We start from the raw sequence: 19,051 nt of genomic DNA on the forward strand, positions 1-19,051 counted from the left end.
GGAATTTATATAGAGATCTGTCAGAGTTGGATTGGATTGATCACTTACTCTTGGCAGTGTACACTAGTCATCAAAGACTGAAAAATGACTAAAGAAATGGCTATTTCTTTCCTTTAAATCAATGAAACCAAGGCCAGTGCTTTAGATGGACTTTTAACTAAATGTCTCAGGTTAAGAGGGGACTTTGATTTTTTTCCTTAGCTACAGAAACTTGGTTTGATACAGAGTTCACAAATACAAAATAATATCATGATATCTTTTAGAAAAAAACCTACTTATTTATTTATTAAACTCTTTGCACCTTCCACTGAAAGAGATCATGACAGGTTTTTAACTGCGCTCAATATCATCTCTATCCCTCCACCGCGTAGGACGGTTAAAGGGCAGCTTCCAAACAGGCAATCAGACATTCAATGAATGGGCCTGTGAGGCCAAAGTGGGCAGACACTTAAGAGCAGGAAATCTAATATCATTGCAAGAGTTTTCATTCCATTACTGGTAAATAGGACTCACTCTCCAGAGTCATCTAAGCTTGAACAAAGCTGTTCAGGGCGGTGCAAAGATGAGAAGCGCCTACCTGACAAAACAGTCTGATAATCTTTAATGAACATAACAAACAGCATGGAACAGTACTGATGGATCACTCTGCCTGTAGGGATTTGAGAGATTAACTTATTACCTTGTTTTCTTTAAATCATTAAAACACTAAGCCTCTGAAGGTACAATAGCGTCTGATGTTAAAACAGACAAAAGCTGTTTGGTGAGAGAGCAAATGCTCACACAGACAGAATGGCAATTCTTGCCTATCAATGGAATACTGTACTACAGTCAACTTAAGATGAAGAGAGAGAGCAGCAATACAAAATCACATAAGCATCAGTCTAACCTTAATATAGACGTATCTACAAATCAAACACAGATGGCTTAGATAACTGAAATCGGTCCAGTTCCAAAAGACTGGTCTGATGTCATATGCAAGATAATAATTAATTGCAATTTCCCTTTTATGGTCACTTAGTGCATTAGGCCTAAAGCCCGCTAGAGTATGAATTATTCAGTGAGTATAAGAAAGTATTTTTCTTAACATAAGCAGTGATCAGATTTTTCCTCTCAGGATTAAAATCTGGCAGCTGAAGGTTTCAAAGGCAGTAACAGAGTGTGTCAGGTCTAGAGGTAAAAACATCTACAAGTGATTGACAACTTACCCTTGCACTCTGGCCAGCAATAAGCTGGTCATCCTCCGTCTGCACACTGGTCCTGCTGCGAACATCAAAGTCTTCAGTCTCAAAGTCAGAGTCGTCCAGCTCCTCTGGAGTCTGTAGCAGGACAAAAGACAGACAGAGAGAGAGAGAGAGAGAGAGAGAGAGAGAGAGAGAGAGAGAGAGAGAGAGAGAGAGAGAGAGAGAGAGAGAGAGAGAGAGGGGGTATAAATCAAAACAGCAGATTGTACAAGATGGGCAAAAGACACAAGAGACAGGGTAGTAAAAAGGCAAGAAAAAGATGTAAGATATGAGTGAAGAACATAAAATAATATTGGCATACTACAGCCTTCTGAGCACTATTAAATAACCAACCTGCTTACTATGTGTGAGAAATGCCTTGGCACTGCTGGCAAGGGCAGCATGAGATAAATGTCTTCTTCCCCACAGCTTGGTACAAGAAACTGTAAACTCTAGATGAATTTGTAAATCAAGTGTAATGTGCTGCCTGTGCATTCTGAGAGGGGAAATGAAGGTACAAGCTGGTACGAAACATATTGGGAGCTAAACGCTTCAGTCCCATCTGTCGCTGCTGTCTGTAAAGAGGCGTGTGAGGCCTGAGTTGTGTTCTTCTTGAGTGTTTCTACTTCATCTCCGATCCTTCATCTCTTCCCTTGCTTTGAATGCAAAACAAGCAACGAGCACGTATTCTTCTGTAAATATTAATATTCAAAAGAATTTCCATCTCAACAGGTCGTGCTTGAGGCAAAATATAATACTGACTGACAGGGAAATGTATTTGGTGGTGATATAGGCACAGGGAAGATGATGTGGACAGATAAAGGTGTATTATCACGCCTCTGCCGCTACTTGTGCTTATCCAGCTGTCTCAATACCTCCCTTCTGTAATGGATTTGGAGCCCCCACATCTAAAAATAGCTGAAGGTCTCTGAATAACCTTACACTACTTTATGGGATGTAGAGATGCTCTTGTTCTCAGGGGAATAGGGGTTTCAGATACAAAGCTGCAGTGACTCACAGGCATCCCTTTCAACCCAGACAATGCTGTGCAGTGGGGCAGAGATATCACCTGCTGTGGCCTGTGCAACAGATAACCTGTGAATGTGGGACGCACACAAATGATAGCTCGTGGTGAGCACCCGATGGGACAGAACTGTAGAGAAGTGGCAACAATAGCCCGCAGTTATATTAAAAAAATTCTGTAGAGGTAGCACTGTTACTGTCACAGAAAAAAATAGAATGGCATTATTCATGCTGTGGCAAAATACCTGAATCAATATTTAATTTTGTAATGTCCAACACTGTCTGAAAGCTGAATTATTCAGTTCCATCTATTTCACCTCTATGTGTCACATTTGAGTAGACAGTGTCTGAAGTTCTATGGCTAAGAGACAGAAGACAGGATGAGCTGGAATCAAAGAATCGTAACAACACAAAAAAATTAGGTCTTATTCTTATCTTGTATTTCTGTCTGCTGTGGTAGATACAGACAGGGCAGCCCCACAGTGAAATCCCCCTCAGCTTTCTGAGGACAGAGCCAGCAAAATCACCTTGAGCAATGGCACCCTGTACAAATCATATGGTAACGACAGCTGCCCCCTGTATCTCGCTGTCAGCAGCTCCCTGACTTTGAGACAGTCTGATGTCTGGGAGGCATATTGTCTGATGTCGCTGTAGGTGGGAAAGGGCTCTGTCCACCTGTCAAATATCCGAGGGGATGTCCAACACAGCCTGCCTGGGCACCACTTACAAAGGTTAAAGACTTGTCCATCTTTAGTTGCCCCGACCGCACATTTGTCTGCTCTGATCTAAGAGTGTGCAGCGCATGCATGTGACGGTTTCTAGAAAGAGTGTGAGTGTGTGTGGGTTCTTGTTTGTGTGTCTCTGTGGACGAGCCCTCAAGAGCAGATGTCTTATAGAGCTCAGCTGATTTGGAATGTTTCATATTTGTTTGGGCTCAGAGCTGAACATGCCTCGTTTCTGTGCCAGTATGGGGCAGCTCAGACATGCGAACGATCCTGTTAGATAGAAATGAATGTCTTTTTTAACACCTGTCCTACCTCATTACAAACAACAGGAATTAAAAGGGATCTTAAGGAAGCTGCTGTATATGCTGTTCAACATTCCACAGCTCCCCAGTCTAACAGCTGAGCTGTTTCCTGCTGAATAATCACCACCAAACGTGTGATGATTACCCCACACACCTGATCAAGAAAACCTGGCAAACCCCAGGGGATCTGCATCATTTTTCCTCTTACGATAACAGATGAAGTTTGAGTTGATTCTCGCCATTATCTGCTACTCAGACCGGCAGATTTATTCTGACGGATTAATTATAGGTAGGAAAGATTTTTCATAAATCCTCTGTTATTTTTGACACACTTGCACACCTACACACACCCACCTGGTAGTGTTCAGCCAGCCTCAGAGGCCCAGTGTTAACAGCTTAATCAATCTGGATAACAGGAGCGGAGCTGGGGCAGATGGAAATTGAATGTGGCTCTCTGGCTTGCAGTCGGACTAAAGAATGCTAATTAAAACCTCCATCTTAAATCAATTCCTTTTTATAATGCAAATACTGCATGAATGTCCCTCACTCATTCGGGTTTGTCTATGTCTGAGCAACATTATTCATGGGAGCCCGGGCGGAGCTTTGAGTACCGCTGTCAACACAAAATGTGCTGTCAAGACTAATGATTCCAATTCAAACCATTTAAGTGTTGAAAATAATGGAAGATGACATAATACAGCCAACCAGCTCATTGTAGCGCTACATAGCAAATATATAATTAGGTAGTGTTACACACCAGAAGCACTTAAAACAAATCCACTTACTTCCTAACACTAAAAAATGCCATTCGGCAGTCTCAAGTAGGTATATACTATAAAGCCTTAAGAACTATCTATTTCTCTTTGCAGCTGGAGTGGCTTTTGTTGTCTGCACATAGTCAGTCAATTAGGCACCCAACTACCATCTGTCTCAGTTATAGTTCTACTCAAGCAAAGGCCATTAACCCACAGACAACCAAGGCTGCTGTTACACTAGATTGCAAGTCTGGTCAATTAGGTCTGCTCTTGCATGAGACAAGTTAATCATTGGCTTCTAGGACTGCACGCACATACAGTTTCTCACGTTCCATTAGAATCAGCATCTGGTGCACACACGAATAGCCAAATATACATACAATTACATTACACTACGATGACCAAGGCCTCTCACACTGTTGTGGGTGGGATGACTTCTGTTAAAGTGTCTTTAACTCAAGAGCATCAAATAAACCTTGAACCCTGACCTGAAATCCTCTCCATGCTAGATGAGTTTTGACCTTAACACAAGGCTTGTGAGGTTTTCAGAGGATTACAGCATCTTAATGTGGTCAAAGGTAAACCTCTCTATATAAGTGAAAATGTCCTGTAGAGAAACAGCATTCATTTACTCCGAAAGTTTCAACTTAGTCTATGCCCAAGAGAGGATACGATCCAGATTAGAAACAGAGCAGGGAAAAGAAAAGGCTGTCATGTAAATAAAAAGTGTTTTCGCTCACATCAGAATGAAAAACATGTATTTTTTGCAAAAGCAGAGAGACAGTGTGACTTACCCTGATCATGAGGACAGCCTTGCGAATGTCACGGATGCCATCATACACCAGACGGGACGCGTCAATGAACTCATTCTCATCCACTGGCAGTGAGGGGTTTGCACTCAAGGCCTCCACTGCCGACTCCACTTGCTCGGTGAACCGTGGCATGACTGAGGAAGGTGAGACAAAGGTGGGAGGAGGAGGGTGAGAAAAACAATATTGATGAAGACTCACTCAAAAAGAAACACAAAGGATGGTACAAAACCAAAGTGAGCACAGGGGAAAGTGCAGACAACAAAGCAGGAGTGTGGTTGGGGTTATGTCAAACCTCATAGGTGTCAGATCTGTGAATCCAGAACCTCTCACACAATGACGGAGAATATGATACTTTATCTTATCATTTATAAATGTCATCAACGCATTCACTTTTGACTGAGAATGCTGCACTGTTGCTCGTCTTACTCGATGTACTGCGTTCTACTCTTGCATAAGAAATAGGGAAGAAAGTGCTGAGGGGAAGAGCTCCCATAATGGGCAAAACAGAGTTTTCCAGTAGAAGGTTTCACAAAGCTGTCCCAGCAGGCATGTACTTTGCCCTACTGACGATATAATAACAGCTCCAGAGGGCTTTTCAGCACATCTGCATTAATACTATTTCAGATTCTGTATTAGGAATTCAGCTTTGGCTTCATAGGAGAGCCATGGATGTCAGGATGCTGATGTGGGGGCAAAGAGCAGCAGGAGGGGGAAAAAGAAGATGGTTTTGTTTTGTGCTTAAAGACCATTTTGACCTAAAGGCTGCTGAAGGAAAATCTGGTAGAACTGTGGTTGTTATTGATGAAGCAACCACACCCTTAACCTACTACTGAGGGGTGTTGAATTATTTCACATAAAAAACAAAAATCAGAAACAATTCATTATCATTGAATTCATGAATCATTATGCATGTTTCTCAGCGACAGAATCCTACTACCAAATCCATCAGTAATAACACATTTACAGTAATGCTTGTTTTTCAAAAGGTGCCAATGTTGAGACCTTGGGAGTTTTTCACTGCATTCAGTATTTTGTTTGAGTAAGCCATTAACAAAAAGGTTGCTATTAAAAAATTCTTGTGGTCAGGCTTCAAAGGTACAGTGTGTAGAAACGAAAATATTTGATGATATCTGACAGTCAGTTTGTAGATTGAAACTCTCTCTCATTGGTGAAGCTCCACAATAGTCTGTGGTTTTTGAGGACAAAAAGCTGCTGTGATCAGGACAAGTATGGTCTCAATTTGTCAAGTTTTAACTATCAAAACTTCTATCAATAAAAATCATTTTGTCCACATCAGGCACTCTTCTTCTTCTTCCTCTTTGTCTTCCGACCAGAGCAATTCCAACGTTCAGCTAAATACAAAAACATGCATGGCCATTACTAGCTCGTCTGTTTTGTGCTACAGCAGAAACGTGGCATTGCAAGATGGAGGCAACCGTGGAATGGGACCCGCTCTTTATGTCGATTAAAAAAGGCTCAGGGACATGTTCATTGAATTAAACATACTTATGAATATTACATCCTATTTCCATCAAGTCTGTTCTGCTAAATATGTCACACTGTATTTTTAAAAGCATAAATATAACAAGCTTTCTGCATTGTTAATTTTTTACAGTATACAATTAAAGGCTTCTTCTACGTTACTGTAAAAATCTAAAGTCTTTAACACTTGATTTTATCTATACCTATGGAGAACTTGTCCAGTTTAATGCACTAATATTTTACCAAGATTGGCAGATCGTGTCAGGGAAGAAATTTTATAATTAAAGATCAGACTTGTTCAGATTAAATCTGAATCTCATCCCTTTTGGTGGGACACCAGAGCTCATAACCTCTCAGCCACAGCAGAGATCCTGCTTGAATTCCAGCCTGCATATCCTGACTGTTAATGGGAGCCGTGTCAAGAGGGCTAAATTGTTCCTAAATCTGACAACCGACAAATCGTTCTGCCATCTTGTTAGCCTCCTTGTGATGGAAGCCAACATGGCTCACACTCACTGCTTGGTAATGATACAGTGCAGCATATGGACAGAAACAACCTCTATAACATAGCTCGGGTTGAGATATTTAGGCCAAGCTGACAACTGAACACTGCCTGCTGTGCAGATAAGCAGTGCAAGTTGAGTCGAGGTGGTTATATCCCACAATGCAGCATTTATAACAAATATGGGATTGGCTGTAATCAGAAAATTACATTTTCTAAGCCAATTCTGGGAGTACCTCAAAATTGTTTTTCTTCTAAAGTGCCATAACAATCAAACTTAAATTGGTACCCACAGTACAAGCATTCAAAAAGCTGCAAACGAGCAGGCCTAAGAGAAAACCAGAGAGTAAACAGATCTCAGTGTGGCTCTGCCTGTGACACAAAAGCCTTTATCAGGCATAAAGTGGAAAAGCTCAATGCCCAAACAAAGCAGACTGGCTTAGATAATTCAATAAATATCAAATGAATAATGAGCAATCAACTTTTAAAGAAAAACAAATTAAGGGGATGGCTGATGGATTAATATAAGGAAGTAACTTTACATACAATAAAGATCTGAAAGGAATGTTTAACCCTCTCGGTAAAGCTTGAGTGTACTTTTCCTATGAATGTTCTTGTACCTGTGTACAATTAAAACCATAAAAAGGCTAAACTTGCCGTCACACTTAAAGTTATAGAAGTGGTCTTTTGTTTTAAGTTGTAGTCCTAAATTTGCTAAAATTATTTGGTCTAGGCACCCCACGTATAGAGGCCACAGTCCTCGTCGCAGAGGTCGCCGGCTCGACTCCCGGCCGGTCGCCCATTTACCGCATGTCCTCCCCCGCTCTCTACTCCCCACATATCCTGTCTCTCTTCAGCTGTCCTATAATTAAACGCAAAAATGCCGAAAAACACAACTTGAAAAAAATAATAATAATGTATTTGAGTGAAGGTCAATGTAGTTAATTGAGTAATCTTGGTGTTTTTATATTGTTCTGTTTTTTCAGTACCTTGGTCAGTGAGGAGCTTGGTGGCCTCCAGGACCTTCTCTGTGTAGACTCCAGGTTCATAATTGTCCATTTCACACGTTACGACATGGACCACTCTGGCAGCACGTCCTCGAATTGCTCCCGCAGTGCGATCCAAACCGTCAACGTCCTTCTCCTGCAGAGCGATGACACACTTATTCACGTCCTCCAGGATGTGGTTCTCTGGGGATGAAAAACAATGATGCAGTTAGCCGTGTATACATTATACCACCTAAACACTACGTCTCAAAACATGCTACCAAGCTCTCTGGAGGGGAAGACTTTAGTGTTGAATTTTCACTTAAGACAGAATATTGCTTTTTTCCATTTCCAAGACATGCTTTAATATAAGGTTGAAATTGTTCTTATGCACTATAATGGCAGAACACCTCTTGACAGGAAATTCCCACACCTAGTTGAATAGTCCTGAAATTAAAAGGGCCACTGGGATGCTCTCTTAAGAAAGAGAGGACTGAAGACAAATTCTCAGACTGCTCATTAATGGGGGGCCTGTTTAATGCAAATGTCCACTGTGTAAATTACAGCCTGTCCTTGGCTGGAGGTGAGAGAAGTCACTCGGCTTAATGCTTAACGAGAACTCTTAAAGGGTATGCCTGACAAACCATTTGTGCGGTTTAACACACGTGACAGGATGTCAATTTCAGACTTAGTGCTGCTGATGCTTCAGTACTTTACTCTGTAGAGTCCAATCAGCCTTGATATGTATGGCGCTCATCAGAAAAGACAAGTACCTCTGAATCTTTAGAGCTATTTCACCTCCTCCTAACAATGGTCTCAAATTCTATTTTCACATTTAAAAACACAAATCATTAATTATCATCCAACAGAACAACACATCTCTTTTCATAAGATGTAAATGAGCACCACTCACCGGACACACAAAGGAAGTCGTCAATGGATGTTATGTCATCAACAGCATCAGTGAGGACACGGACCTGCTTCTCCCACTGCTCCTTGAACAAATCCATATTGTCCTGGGCCACCTTACTGTTGGGTTTGGCAGCAAGGGCTAACGCTGCATTAATCACCTGTAATCACCCAATTACAACCATTAAAGCTCCATTACAGCATAGCCCTCAGCCACAACATTAGCATAGGATGATTACATAAAGCCCCCCCACTCTGCCACCCCCGATGTTGGGACTGCAGCATGAAACCAATTCATCGCTGGGAGTGACTATAGACACAAAATGTTTTGAAGGACTGAATGAAGTAAAACTAACAGCTGCTTGCTTTTGGAGAAGAAACATCTGTGAATATCAAGGCACAGGGTGAATACGAGTCATTAGATGAGATTAAAAGGAGCAGTGGCAGCATAGTAAAGAAAACTGGCAGAGCTCGGAGGTACAGATGAGGGAGTCGTGGCAAACATTGTAAGGATATTGGTATAAAGAAAATGCTGGATCCTAATGGATGATGGGATGTTTCGTAAATGGGGCTGGGGAATTACAAACCCGAATGTGTTCAGGGAGTTTTGTTAAAGTTGAGAGGGGTGTGGGGGCACAGAAAGTGAGAGAATCAATTTGCTCATAGGGACATAAAACTCTGTGGCTGCAAATGATATCTGAGGCAAAATGCGGTCTTCTTCTTGAAGGTGTGATTGCCTGTTTCTATGTTCTTTTTAAATCTCATGTACTCGTTACAAAATAAACCAAGCGCACTTTCACCTGTGTCATGCACGGCTGCTGCATTTGTTCCCATCAATATGAATCTAAACTGCTATAGAGACATAGTTTCTTATATGTTGCACCAAACTGACTGATATCAGATGATGGATGTGCCTGAGTTGAACAGGAGCAAATGTATTCCTTGCCAACACAGAGCCCGGGATTGCAACTCCAGGTTGAATTACCTTTGGCATGGTTTTGTTCTCCAACAAACAACAGAATACTATGTTTGCAGGTGGAAAACCATGGGGGTACCACTTCCTCTAGACTGCACTGGCAAGTCATACTACCCGTTTTATGTGCTGTTTGTTTGTACACAGTACAGTGCTTTCTGTGTTGCATACTTACAACCTTTTCCCCAGTCTTTTAATTTCCCTATTGTTACAATTAACAGGCTGTATGAAGGGTAACATCCATGCAGGGTTGTGTGCATTAAACTATCATTCTGCCAAAAAGGATTGAAAAAACTCACTATGGTACATCCATACCACCCTTATTCTAGTATGATTGACATGTAAGCTAGGTCTCTTATTTGCATTAGGCTGACTCTGACTTTGACATTAATTTGATAATCCAATAAACGCCAGTTCATTTCAACTGCAAAAATTGAATTTTGTTCTAATCTGCTTCTAAAGCACTTGACTGCATATGAGCTGGTCTGCACATTCTTAATATCAAATCATGATTAGGAAAAAAGACTGGCAACTCCTAGTGCTTGTATAAAAAGGCAAAATGGCAGCCTCTCAAAAAGCATTATCAGTGAGCTAGATAGAAGAAGGGGCAAAACAGCCTCGTACCTGGGGGCATAGACTTTCCAGTTGAGATGCTGCCATGCGGACCAGCTTCACTCCCTCTTCATTGTTGGAGATGGAGCATGCCAGATTGGCCACCTAAAAAGAAAACACACACATCTAGTTTTTAGCCACAGACAGGGACTCTGAAACAGTCTTATCTTCAGGGAAACACAGAAAGAGCAACACATAAATATATAATTAATCTAGATAAGTTCATTATGGCAGCCTGGGTTGGGATTCTTCCCTATCAGAAATGGAACAATGCTGAAATACAAGCAATCGCAGTGGAATACAAACCCACAGCTGAGGATTAATTTATAAAGCTGTTAAAATGATACAATGCAATGGCACAGAGGGGAAAAAAGGACAAGTGGGAGAGGAAACGAAAGATGAGCTGCTGATTGAATAGATAAAATAAAAGTTTTGCATTTGTTTCCATAAAAAATAAGTCACATTTCTACAAATGTTAGAAGTTGTAACGGGTGACTCATAGACGTGGTGGCTCTCAGTGAACGAATCACGAGGCTGCCAGATTGCCATTACGCTCCTGGATTCAGAGAGGCAAAATATTCCTGACACTTTCAAAAACGAGTGAGAACCAGAGTGCTGAGCTCAGCAGGTCCTGCTCCAGGCTGCCAACATTTATGGTTTGTGAGTATATTTTCTTGTATTGACCAACAAATCATCCCTGGCATGATTATTTCTAAATACTCATGCATCTTATAGAGTAGCATTCTGCATCTCCTCAAATTAAAAAAAAAAATTAGGTCAGAGACTGTGAAGATTCCCATTTGTTGGTAGGGATGTACTGGCAACAATGCTGAAACAGAATGCCTTGGATGTGAGGAACTGTGCCAAAGTGGGATTATCCAATCGACAGAAAATGTGCTAAAGCATAATCAGTTACAAAGGCAGAAACATGCTATTGAATGCACTATAGCAGTGACAACACTGACAGGGAACCTGTGTCTTATTTTTGCAGCAAATCAATCTGATATATATATTCTACTCACTGATTTAATTGCTAAGATTTGGGTCATGCAGCAACATGAGCAGTACAACTATCACATATGCTGTTCACAAAACCCAGTTTTACCCTAATATCTAAAATGTGGTGCAGCTGACTGAATGGCTTATTATGATAATACACACACAGGAGTGCTTTTACAGCTATAAAAATAAGACAGCAAAAAGCACAAACAGAGAGTTATTGAGGGAGTTGGAAAAGCAAATAAGTGTTTAGAATGGAAGGCTTGAATATTAGCAATTGTTTTGGTTTCTTTGGTTTCTCTCCTCTCTGGAGTATAGCAGGAAAGAAAAGGTTAAGTTTCACCCTCTACCATCTGATTGTTCATGTTCGCCTTAATGAACTGTGCTGGGTTTTGGGAGTTGAATATTTAAGCTGGTAGATCCAGTGCTATTACAAAAGCATTGAAATGTGGGGAAAATCTTTCAGAAATAATTTTCCATTGAAGCCTTGGTGGTGGTGGAATGAATCACAGAGTGTGAAACATCCTCTCCTCTTCAGTCAATTCTACAAGAAGCGACCCACCCCCACCTCGAAATTCCTGAGCAATTTTGCTGATGAGAAGCACTTATTCCACAGCGCTGGTGAGGCACTGAAACATTGATATAAACACATTCTGCATCACTATGCAAACACATGCAGGGACCATAGGGAGAACATTCAGTATCCTGGGAGGAAGGGTGAGGGAGCGGGTGCAAAGAGAAAAAACAGCACTTTAGACCAGTGTTTTTACTTTCATGATCTTTCACATAAGCGTTCTCTTGCTCGCACCGTGATACCTCGAGGGAAACAGCCTTCTCAGCATAAAGGGACTGCGAGGGAAGCCAAAGAAGGAATTTCTAACCTGAAGTCAACTAACAGCGCTCTGCTTGCCATGCTGTACTACACTCTGTAAGTGTCAGGGGAGTCAGAGTGTACGGAGTCTGTGCAAACATATTCAAAAATGCATCTGTCTTTCCATATAAATACACTAACAGGTTCATCAGGCTGCCAAGTTCCGCATTCCTACCCCCCACCCCCTTCTAATAATAAACATTTCATTCAATGACAACAGCCATGTCCAATCACATGAAATGTGTGAGGACCTGTGATACAATAATGCTGCCGAAGCATATGAGGGGCAATCCAATAAACTTTATCCTCATGGCTTTATCACAGCGTGCCGTTTTTATCACACCATCTCTTTAACTAACTGAGATGCTGTGTGAGAGTCTGAGATTAATGTGATGGACACTGTGTAGAGTTAGATATATGACGTGACTAAGAGGGCTTGTGGTGATCAGAGATAACCAATGGTCTCTTGTTTTGTCTCAGAATTTCTGCACCAAGTGAAATCTGATAAGTCAACGTTCCCGCCTTCGTGGGGCTTCATGTCAAACAGAGGAAATGCAGACGGGAAGCTTGAGGAGGAAGAGCAGAGCAGGTGAAGACACCATATCATATACATTTCCCTTTAGCTGCCAGAGAAAAGGACAAGAGTGGAGGAGGGGGAGAAGAGGAGAATGCATCTTGAAAGCTGATTTTCAATGTCATGATTGTATTAAACTCAGAGGTTTAAGTCTGTTGTGTGCCCTTTTTTCTGTAAAACGGTTTAAAAAGGTTGAAAACCTGATAAAAGGTAAGTCATTCCTGATGTCAGGTCAAAAACGTATTAATCCTATTCAAAGATAAGGGCATTTTATCATCATATATTAGACTGTGTGACAGCATGGAATACGTCTATAGAGATGGAATGAAATGTAAGTTCATAAAAGTATAAAACCTCAAATTTTGCTTCATATAGTTAGCTTTGAAATAATGATACTTTGACAAACATCAGAGAATAGACCAGCTGCTTGAAGGGCCCAAATGTGGGTCAGTCATAATGTTGCTTTCAAACAAACGTGTGTGAACTAATGCACCATTTGCCTTGAGGCAGCCTACAATTGCACTGCTCATGATGTCATCCTAACAGAGTCAGAGATTTCTGACATTTTGCTGTCCTTACCTCAAAAAGGGACATATTGCATTAAACGAAACATATCTTTCCCCTGTGTGATGAGGCACAGAACATTTTCTCCTGTGGACATGTAAACAGTATCTATCTCTGCCCATAGTTTTTGACAGAGGTCCTCGTCCAGAGTTACTTACAGCATCATTCAATATTCACTTCGCATGATGCATTTGCAGGGAAATGTCAAGCGTTTTCAGTCAGAGGTTGAAAGCCTGGAGTCTGACTGTGACTCACCTTTTGCTCAGTTGCGTTTATGTTGGCTTACACAACAGGAGAGGGATTTTTTTTTCATGAAAACGAATAGAAAAGTTTTGACTGTGTTCTTTTGCCAATTATAGTGTTAGTTTTGACAAAAGTTTGTTCTGATAATCAAAACACAACACTGTTTGCTCCTTGTCTCCTTGTTACAATGTTTATCCAAAATGAAGAAATGATGGAAAAACAAAACTGTCCTGACAAACAATAGAACTTATTTCAAAGTCATTAATACCCATGTATCAGACACTGGTGGCAAGTTTAGACAATAATACTGAAACCATAAATCAACTATCATCTCTCTCTCTCTCTCTCTCTCTCTCTCTCTTAATCTCCTGTATCCCTCTTTCCAGATGGCTGTCTAACATGAGTCAGGTTCTGCCTGAGAATTCTGCCTGTTAAAAGGCGGTTTTCCTTGCCACTGTAACTATCTAAATACTGCAAGGTGCAATACTCATGGTGGATTAAGATGAGATAAGACTGAGTCTTATCCTGTCTTCTTTTAAATCACAGCTGAAAACATTTATATCAAAAGTCCTTCCTGTGATATTGTTTTATCCATGATGGTACATTTATTTTTAATTCACTTTTATTCATGGTTTTCTTTTATTCACTCATTGTTTTGTTTGTTTTACTGATTTTAATTGTTTTATTGTTTTAATTGCGCTTGCCAGCCCATATCCCCCCCCCTACTGCAGTCCTGCTTTGATAATGCAATGCAGAAATGCGACTGAGCCCCTTCTTATTCAAATGGTCTAGATGTAGTTTGTAAGTCTTTCTGATTGAGCAGAAACATTTAGACCTTATTAAACTCATCGTGATCATCCATAAGCTTTTTGCGTCATCTATGTGTGTCATCTTGATTTGATTTAACCAATTCATTTTTATGCCACATACTTCTAAAAAACTGCTACTTTTCTTTTTGAAGCTTAAATTATTCCTTCTTTACTAGTTTCACTTACAATTTCACTGAACCTGTAGTTTTAATGAATCACATTTAGACAAATCATAACTTAAGTTTGGCCGACTCTATTGACACAGCAAAGCTCTTACACACTATTCAGTGAGGCAGCTCGGATATGTAACTGTCATTCCTTATTTATGTGACAAAACTTCCTTTAGCTGATGAATATTTGAAGAACCATTTGAATACGCCTGCAGTGAAGTTTCCCTTTACAGACATGGAGACTGGGCAGGTAAAATATTTTGTCAGGAAGAGACAACGCTGAATTTAATCACTACAAGTAAATGTGTGCGTTAGTTTTTGGGTGTTTTTTTGTTGAATTTTTTGAAAGTTCATTATGAAGTTTGTTCAGTTTTGTTTACCTTGGTGCACAAAACTTCAGTCAGTTAATCTAAGACTAACAACACAGAGCACTATTCATTTCAATGTGTCATCATGAAGTTCATTGTGAAAGGATGTCCGCTGCATCCAGCTACATTTCACGACTAAAATCATTCTTTGTCTGATTCGCCCACGGATTTTTTTCTGCCAGACCTGTGCCTCTTTGTGTTTTCCATCAAAGTGCTATGAGCTGATGCAGTATCCAAGCGTTAGGGAAGTCCAAAGGTCATGTGCTAACGTCACTTCTGACACTGAAGCCTTAAGAGCTACTTAAGGGTCTACTCCCAAGTGTAGTCCCCTTTTCCCTCTGACGCTTCAGCGGTTTCCCTGGTGAAAGCTTGTGCTGGCCTGCTTTCACTGGGCAAACCAATCAGGCCTCATTCACGGTCATCTGCCCATGGGGAGAAGTCACTTTCAAATGTCAGCATATGATGCTCTGATGGAGGCATTCAAGAAACTGAAGGAAAGTCTCCTAATGAGGACAGCTGATGTTTCATTCTTGTTGCCAAGTCTGTCACTTTACATTGACCCCTTGCATCTGTGTTCTTGTTGCTAAGTATACAACAGTGTAGACACACAATCTCAAGCAGGATGCAAAAAAAAAGACTCCTTTCAGATATTTATCTTTGTGAGCTTCTGTTGTTGGTCAACTAGAAGTGGTACATCAATCTATTGCGGTAAGGACATCATCTTCCTAGAGCTAGCACTTATCCCGAGATGCGGTTGTTTCACTCCTTCAGTTCTGCTTAAAATTTTGATCTGTTGCTATAACCACATAAAGCAGTGTTCTGTTTGTCTGCTCTCTACAGCATTACAGCTTCAGATTAGAATCAGCATTGCCTTCAATTGAAAACACGCTGTTACCAAGTGTGTGTGTCTCTGTGTGTGAGTGAGCGGCAGGCGTACACAAACACAGAGTGGATAGAAAGTGGTAGAAATCACAGAAAATAATTTCAATGTTTACTGCTTTGTTTTCATCGGGGACAAAAGATCCCAGATTGCTGTTTTCTGAGGCACTGTAATCCTAAACTTTTATCACGAGGGAATATCTGAGAGCAGAGCCACAGTGAGAGAACAAAGCTGGATGAAGCCTGACGACTGCTATGAGCCAAGCTAAAATGTCCAGAACAGAACAAATCTAAATGTTTTGTATTTGGGTCATGGCACGTTTTGGCTGTGAGAGAATTCAAAATTCTGCATTACCTCGATCAGCTTGTTGGCGTGTTCACGGAACACCTGGGCATATTCCTTGACTTCTTTCTCATTGCCATTCTTGGCAGCTTCAATGAGGACCAGGAGGGGAACATTGGTCTCCAGGAAGGAGTCAGAGACATGGTCCATTACGGCTTTACGCAGCTGTGAAGGAAGATATTTCAAATGAAGAAAAAGGCTCAGTTAAAATAACACATTGCTCTGTGCATATGCTCTGACACATTCAGAACAGCTTGTTGACCTGACTACAAAGTACTCCTTCCCCTCATGTTCAAGACAGACACCAGCCTCCTAAGATATAGCCTGTCAACCCAATCAACTGCATATGAGATATTTTGGTTGAAAGTAAAACATATTTCACATTTAAATCTCACAGTACACAAGCTGAAAGGATGTGAAAGATAAATACAGAGCGGAAAGAAAAACAAACCTGTCTGCGAAGGTCTCTGGTCTTCTTTGTCATCCTGTCGATGGCTGTGTTGAGAGCATCACTCCTGTCCTTTCTTCCAGCCTGAAACACAAACATGGAAAAGGAAAAAAAGAGTAAGGAAGTGTGTAAAGTGACAACTGTTTCCAGCATCTTTTCACTGAGTTCAATTGTTTTGTTTTCAGAAGTATGACAGTGTAAGTGGTATGACGAGGTGCGAGGGATGCAGATTTGTGTAGTCAAAATATTTGAAAGAGTAATTGACCTTATCAACAAAACAACAGCTTAAGTGGGTCCATTATTAGGAGAGATTTCATCACATTATGGATAAGAGGGACATAATACGAGAGAATGCGTCTTGATATCTCATCAAAGTGTGTGACTGGAAATCTGATTCCAGTGTGCACGGGCTACAGCAAGGAGTAACTCAAATAAGTACAAACTAGTGGGACCTGTTCTTTAGGTATCTACAGGAGCTGGACTTCTCTGAGATCCCTGATTAGGTGATTACCTATTTTGGCAATTTTTAAAGTGATGTTTAGGGTGGCAGACAGACCAATATATACAATTGTACTCATAAGTTTACATACACTGGCAGAATATACTATTTATTGAGTAGTTTCTGTGGTCATTATGATATAAAAAGAGTAAACACAGTTTGACAAAAAATGGCTTCACCAATCCACTAACCATGAGTAAAAAAAAGTTAAACTCTTATCATTCATATTCTCTAAAAGATTGCCAAAAAAAATCACAAATTCTGCCAGGGTATTTAAACTTATGAGCACAACTATATGTATATATTTTTGTTGGTATTTTTGTATTTATTTACTTATTTATTTACTACTTTATTTTGCTATGTATTTATACATATACTAATTTGTATACACTTCTCAATATAATTTAAATCTTCATATAATCTGTACTATTATTATTATTTTTGATGTTGTTGTTGTTGCTGTTGTGTATCACTATCTGGGCACTGTCCTGGTTTTGTGTTGTTCACATTTAACAAAATGTCAATAAACAGATCAGTGAAGAAAAAGAAAAAACTACTGAGATATAACTCTCATTAAAAAAAAGAGGTGGTTAGTTATTCATGTATTATTATTATTTTTATTTTTAAATGTCATTTTATGTACTGTAAGGTTTTGTGTAGAATTTTCTGAAAATTTACTCTGACAATCTAAGCGTTACTCCTATTCTCTTTATTTTTTTTAAGTTTTCTGTATGTGTTTCATGTGTGTAATATTCTGGCAATATTTTTTTTTGGGGGGGGGGGGGGGGGGGGGTGCTTTCTGTATGTTTTGATACATTCTGTGAATACCCAGCAAAATGTGAAAATCAATAAAACATGTTTACAAAAAATAGATAAAGAGGTGGACTTGATGTCACAGTGGCTTTTGATCACAGACATCTTATTTTTTTCTTGAGTCTAATATTCGGATATGTGTACCAAATTTAAGCATCTCCCCTCCAGGCACTCCTGAGATATCACATCTACATGGAGAGATTTTGACAGAAGCCACTGCTTTCATCTCTGCATGGGGTCAATGCATCATGTTGGCTGGTATACAGAGCGATTTGTTTGTTGGTTATGAATGTGTCCGATACCCTCATGAGAGATGAGTCACGTTAATGGCAAGACACAAAATAAATACAGTCATTCATCCATCCATTTGTATGTAAGAACCAGTCACTAATAGTGTTATTAGTACAGCTGGTGTTCTGCAGATACCCAGCCTGATCCATTTCTGATCCTTTTATTTATTGTAAACCAATGTGCTCTGGGTAGACCAGCTGTCAAACGCACCCCACTGCCCTCCGTTAAAACACTGGAATTATTTCCCAACTCTTAATATTGCGAGCGGTGAATCATGGAGCAAACAAACAAATAATAGCAAACAGTTTCAATTAATAAAACAAAAGCGCTGAAAGCATGCGGCAGAAAAAGAGACAGCTGCCTTTGGTTAAAAACAGCTGATTTGCATCCACAACAGTGCCATAATTCATGTCACACCACACCCTCTGAGTGCTGCTGTGGCAAACTGCTGGAAGATTTAAATCTGAAATTTTATTCATGCAGGGATCAAGAGAGATCCAAATCCTATTTGAGCATGTCTGCCAGCACAGCTCTCTTCATGGATGTTGTACGGGACAAATATGAAATATACTGCGGTAAAGCAATAAAGTCAACCTGTGATGCAGGTGTTGGTCTCCTGATGTAGATCTTACAGTTGTCAAACATCCAGAAATTAAAAAGGTGGGGAAATACTGTCAAATTTTAAATATTTAAAAACCAGGACTGCAGTGGAAAAATAAATAAATAACTGTGTATGTATTAATGTATGTATAATGTTAGCCGTAATTTATTTTATTGTATGGATCAATATCACATATTAAGTCTTTATGGGCTTCATTTGAAGCAAGACAATTATTTTCACAAAGCTCCATTTATTGCCTTCCTAACACTAAGCATTGA

At 40.1% G+C, this 19,051-nt stretch overlaps 1 protein-coding gene across 2 annotated transcripts in view; it reads right to left on the bottom strand.

Moving 5' to 3' along the window:
• ctnna1 (catenin (cadherin-associated protein), alpha 1) overlaps positions 1-19,051 on the bottom strand; it is an 82,392-nt gene that overhangs the window by 20,849 nt on the left and 42,492 nt on the right. For both annotated transcript variants that reach the window (XM_034690956.1, XM_034690957.1), the window contains exons 8-14: positions 16,573-16,653; positions 16,134-16,286; positions 10,314-10,406; positions 8,721-8,877; positions 7,811-8,011; positions 4,820-4,971; positions 1,206-1,316 (exon numbers count right to left, since the gene is read on the bottom strand). In XM_034690956.1, coding sequence (XP_034546847.1) covers positions 1,206-1,316; positions 4,820-4,971; positions 7,811-8,011; positions 8,721-8,877; positions 10,314-10,406; positions 16,134-16,286; positions 16,573-16,653 — 948 coding nt within the window. The remainder of the gene's footprint in view (positions 1-1,205; positions 1,317-4,819; positions 4,972-7,810; positions 8,012-8,720; positions 8,878-10,313; positions 10,407-16,133; positions 16,287-16,572; positions 16,654-19,051) is intronic.

The sequence above is a fragment of the Notolabrus celidotus genome, chromosome 8 (genome assembly GCF_009762535.1).
Source record: "Notolabrus celidotus isolate fNotCel1 chromosome 8, fNotCel1.pri, whole genome shotgun sequence".
Lineage (NCBI taxonomy): Eukaryota > Metazoa > Chordata > Actinopteri > Labriformes > Labridae > Notolabrus > Notolabrus celidotus.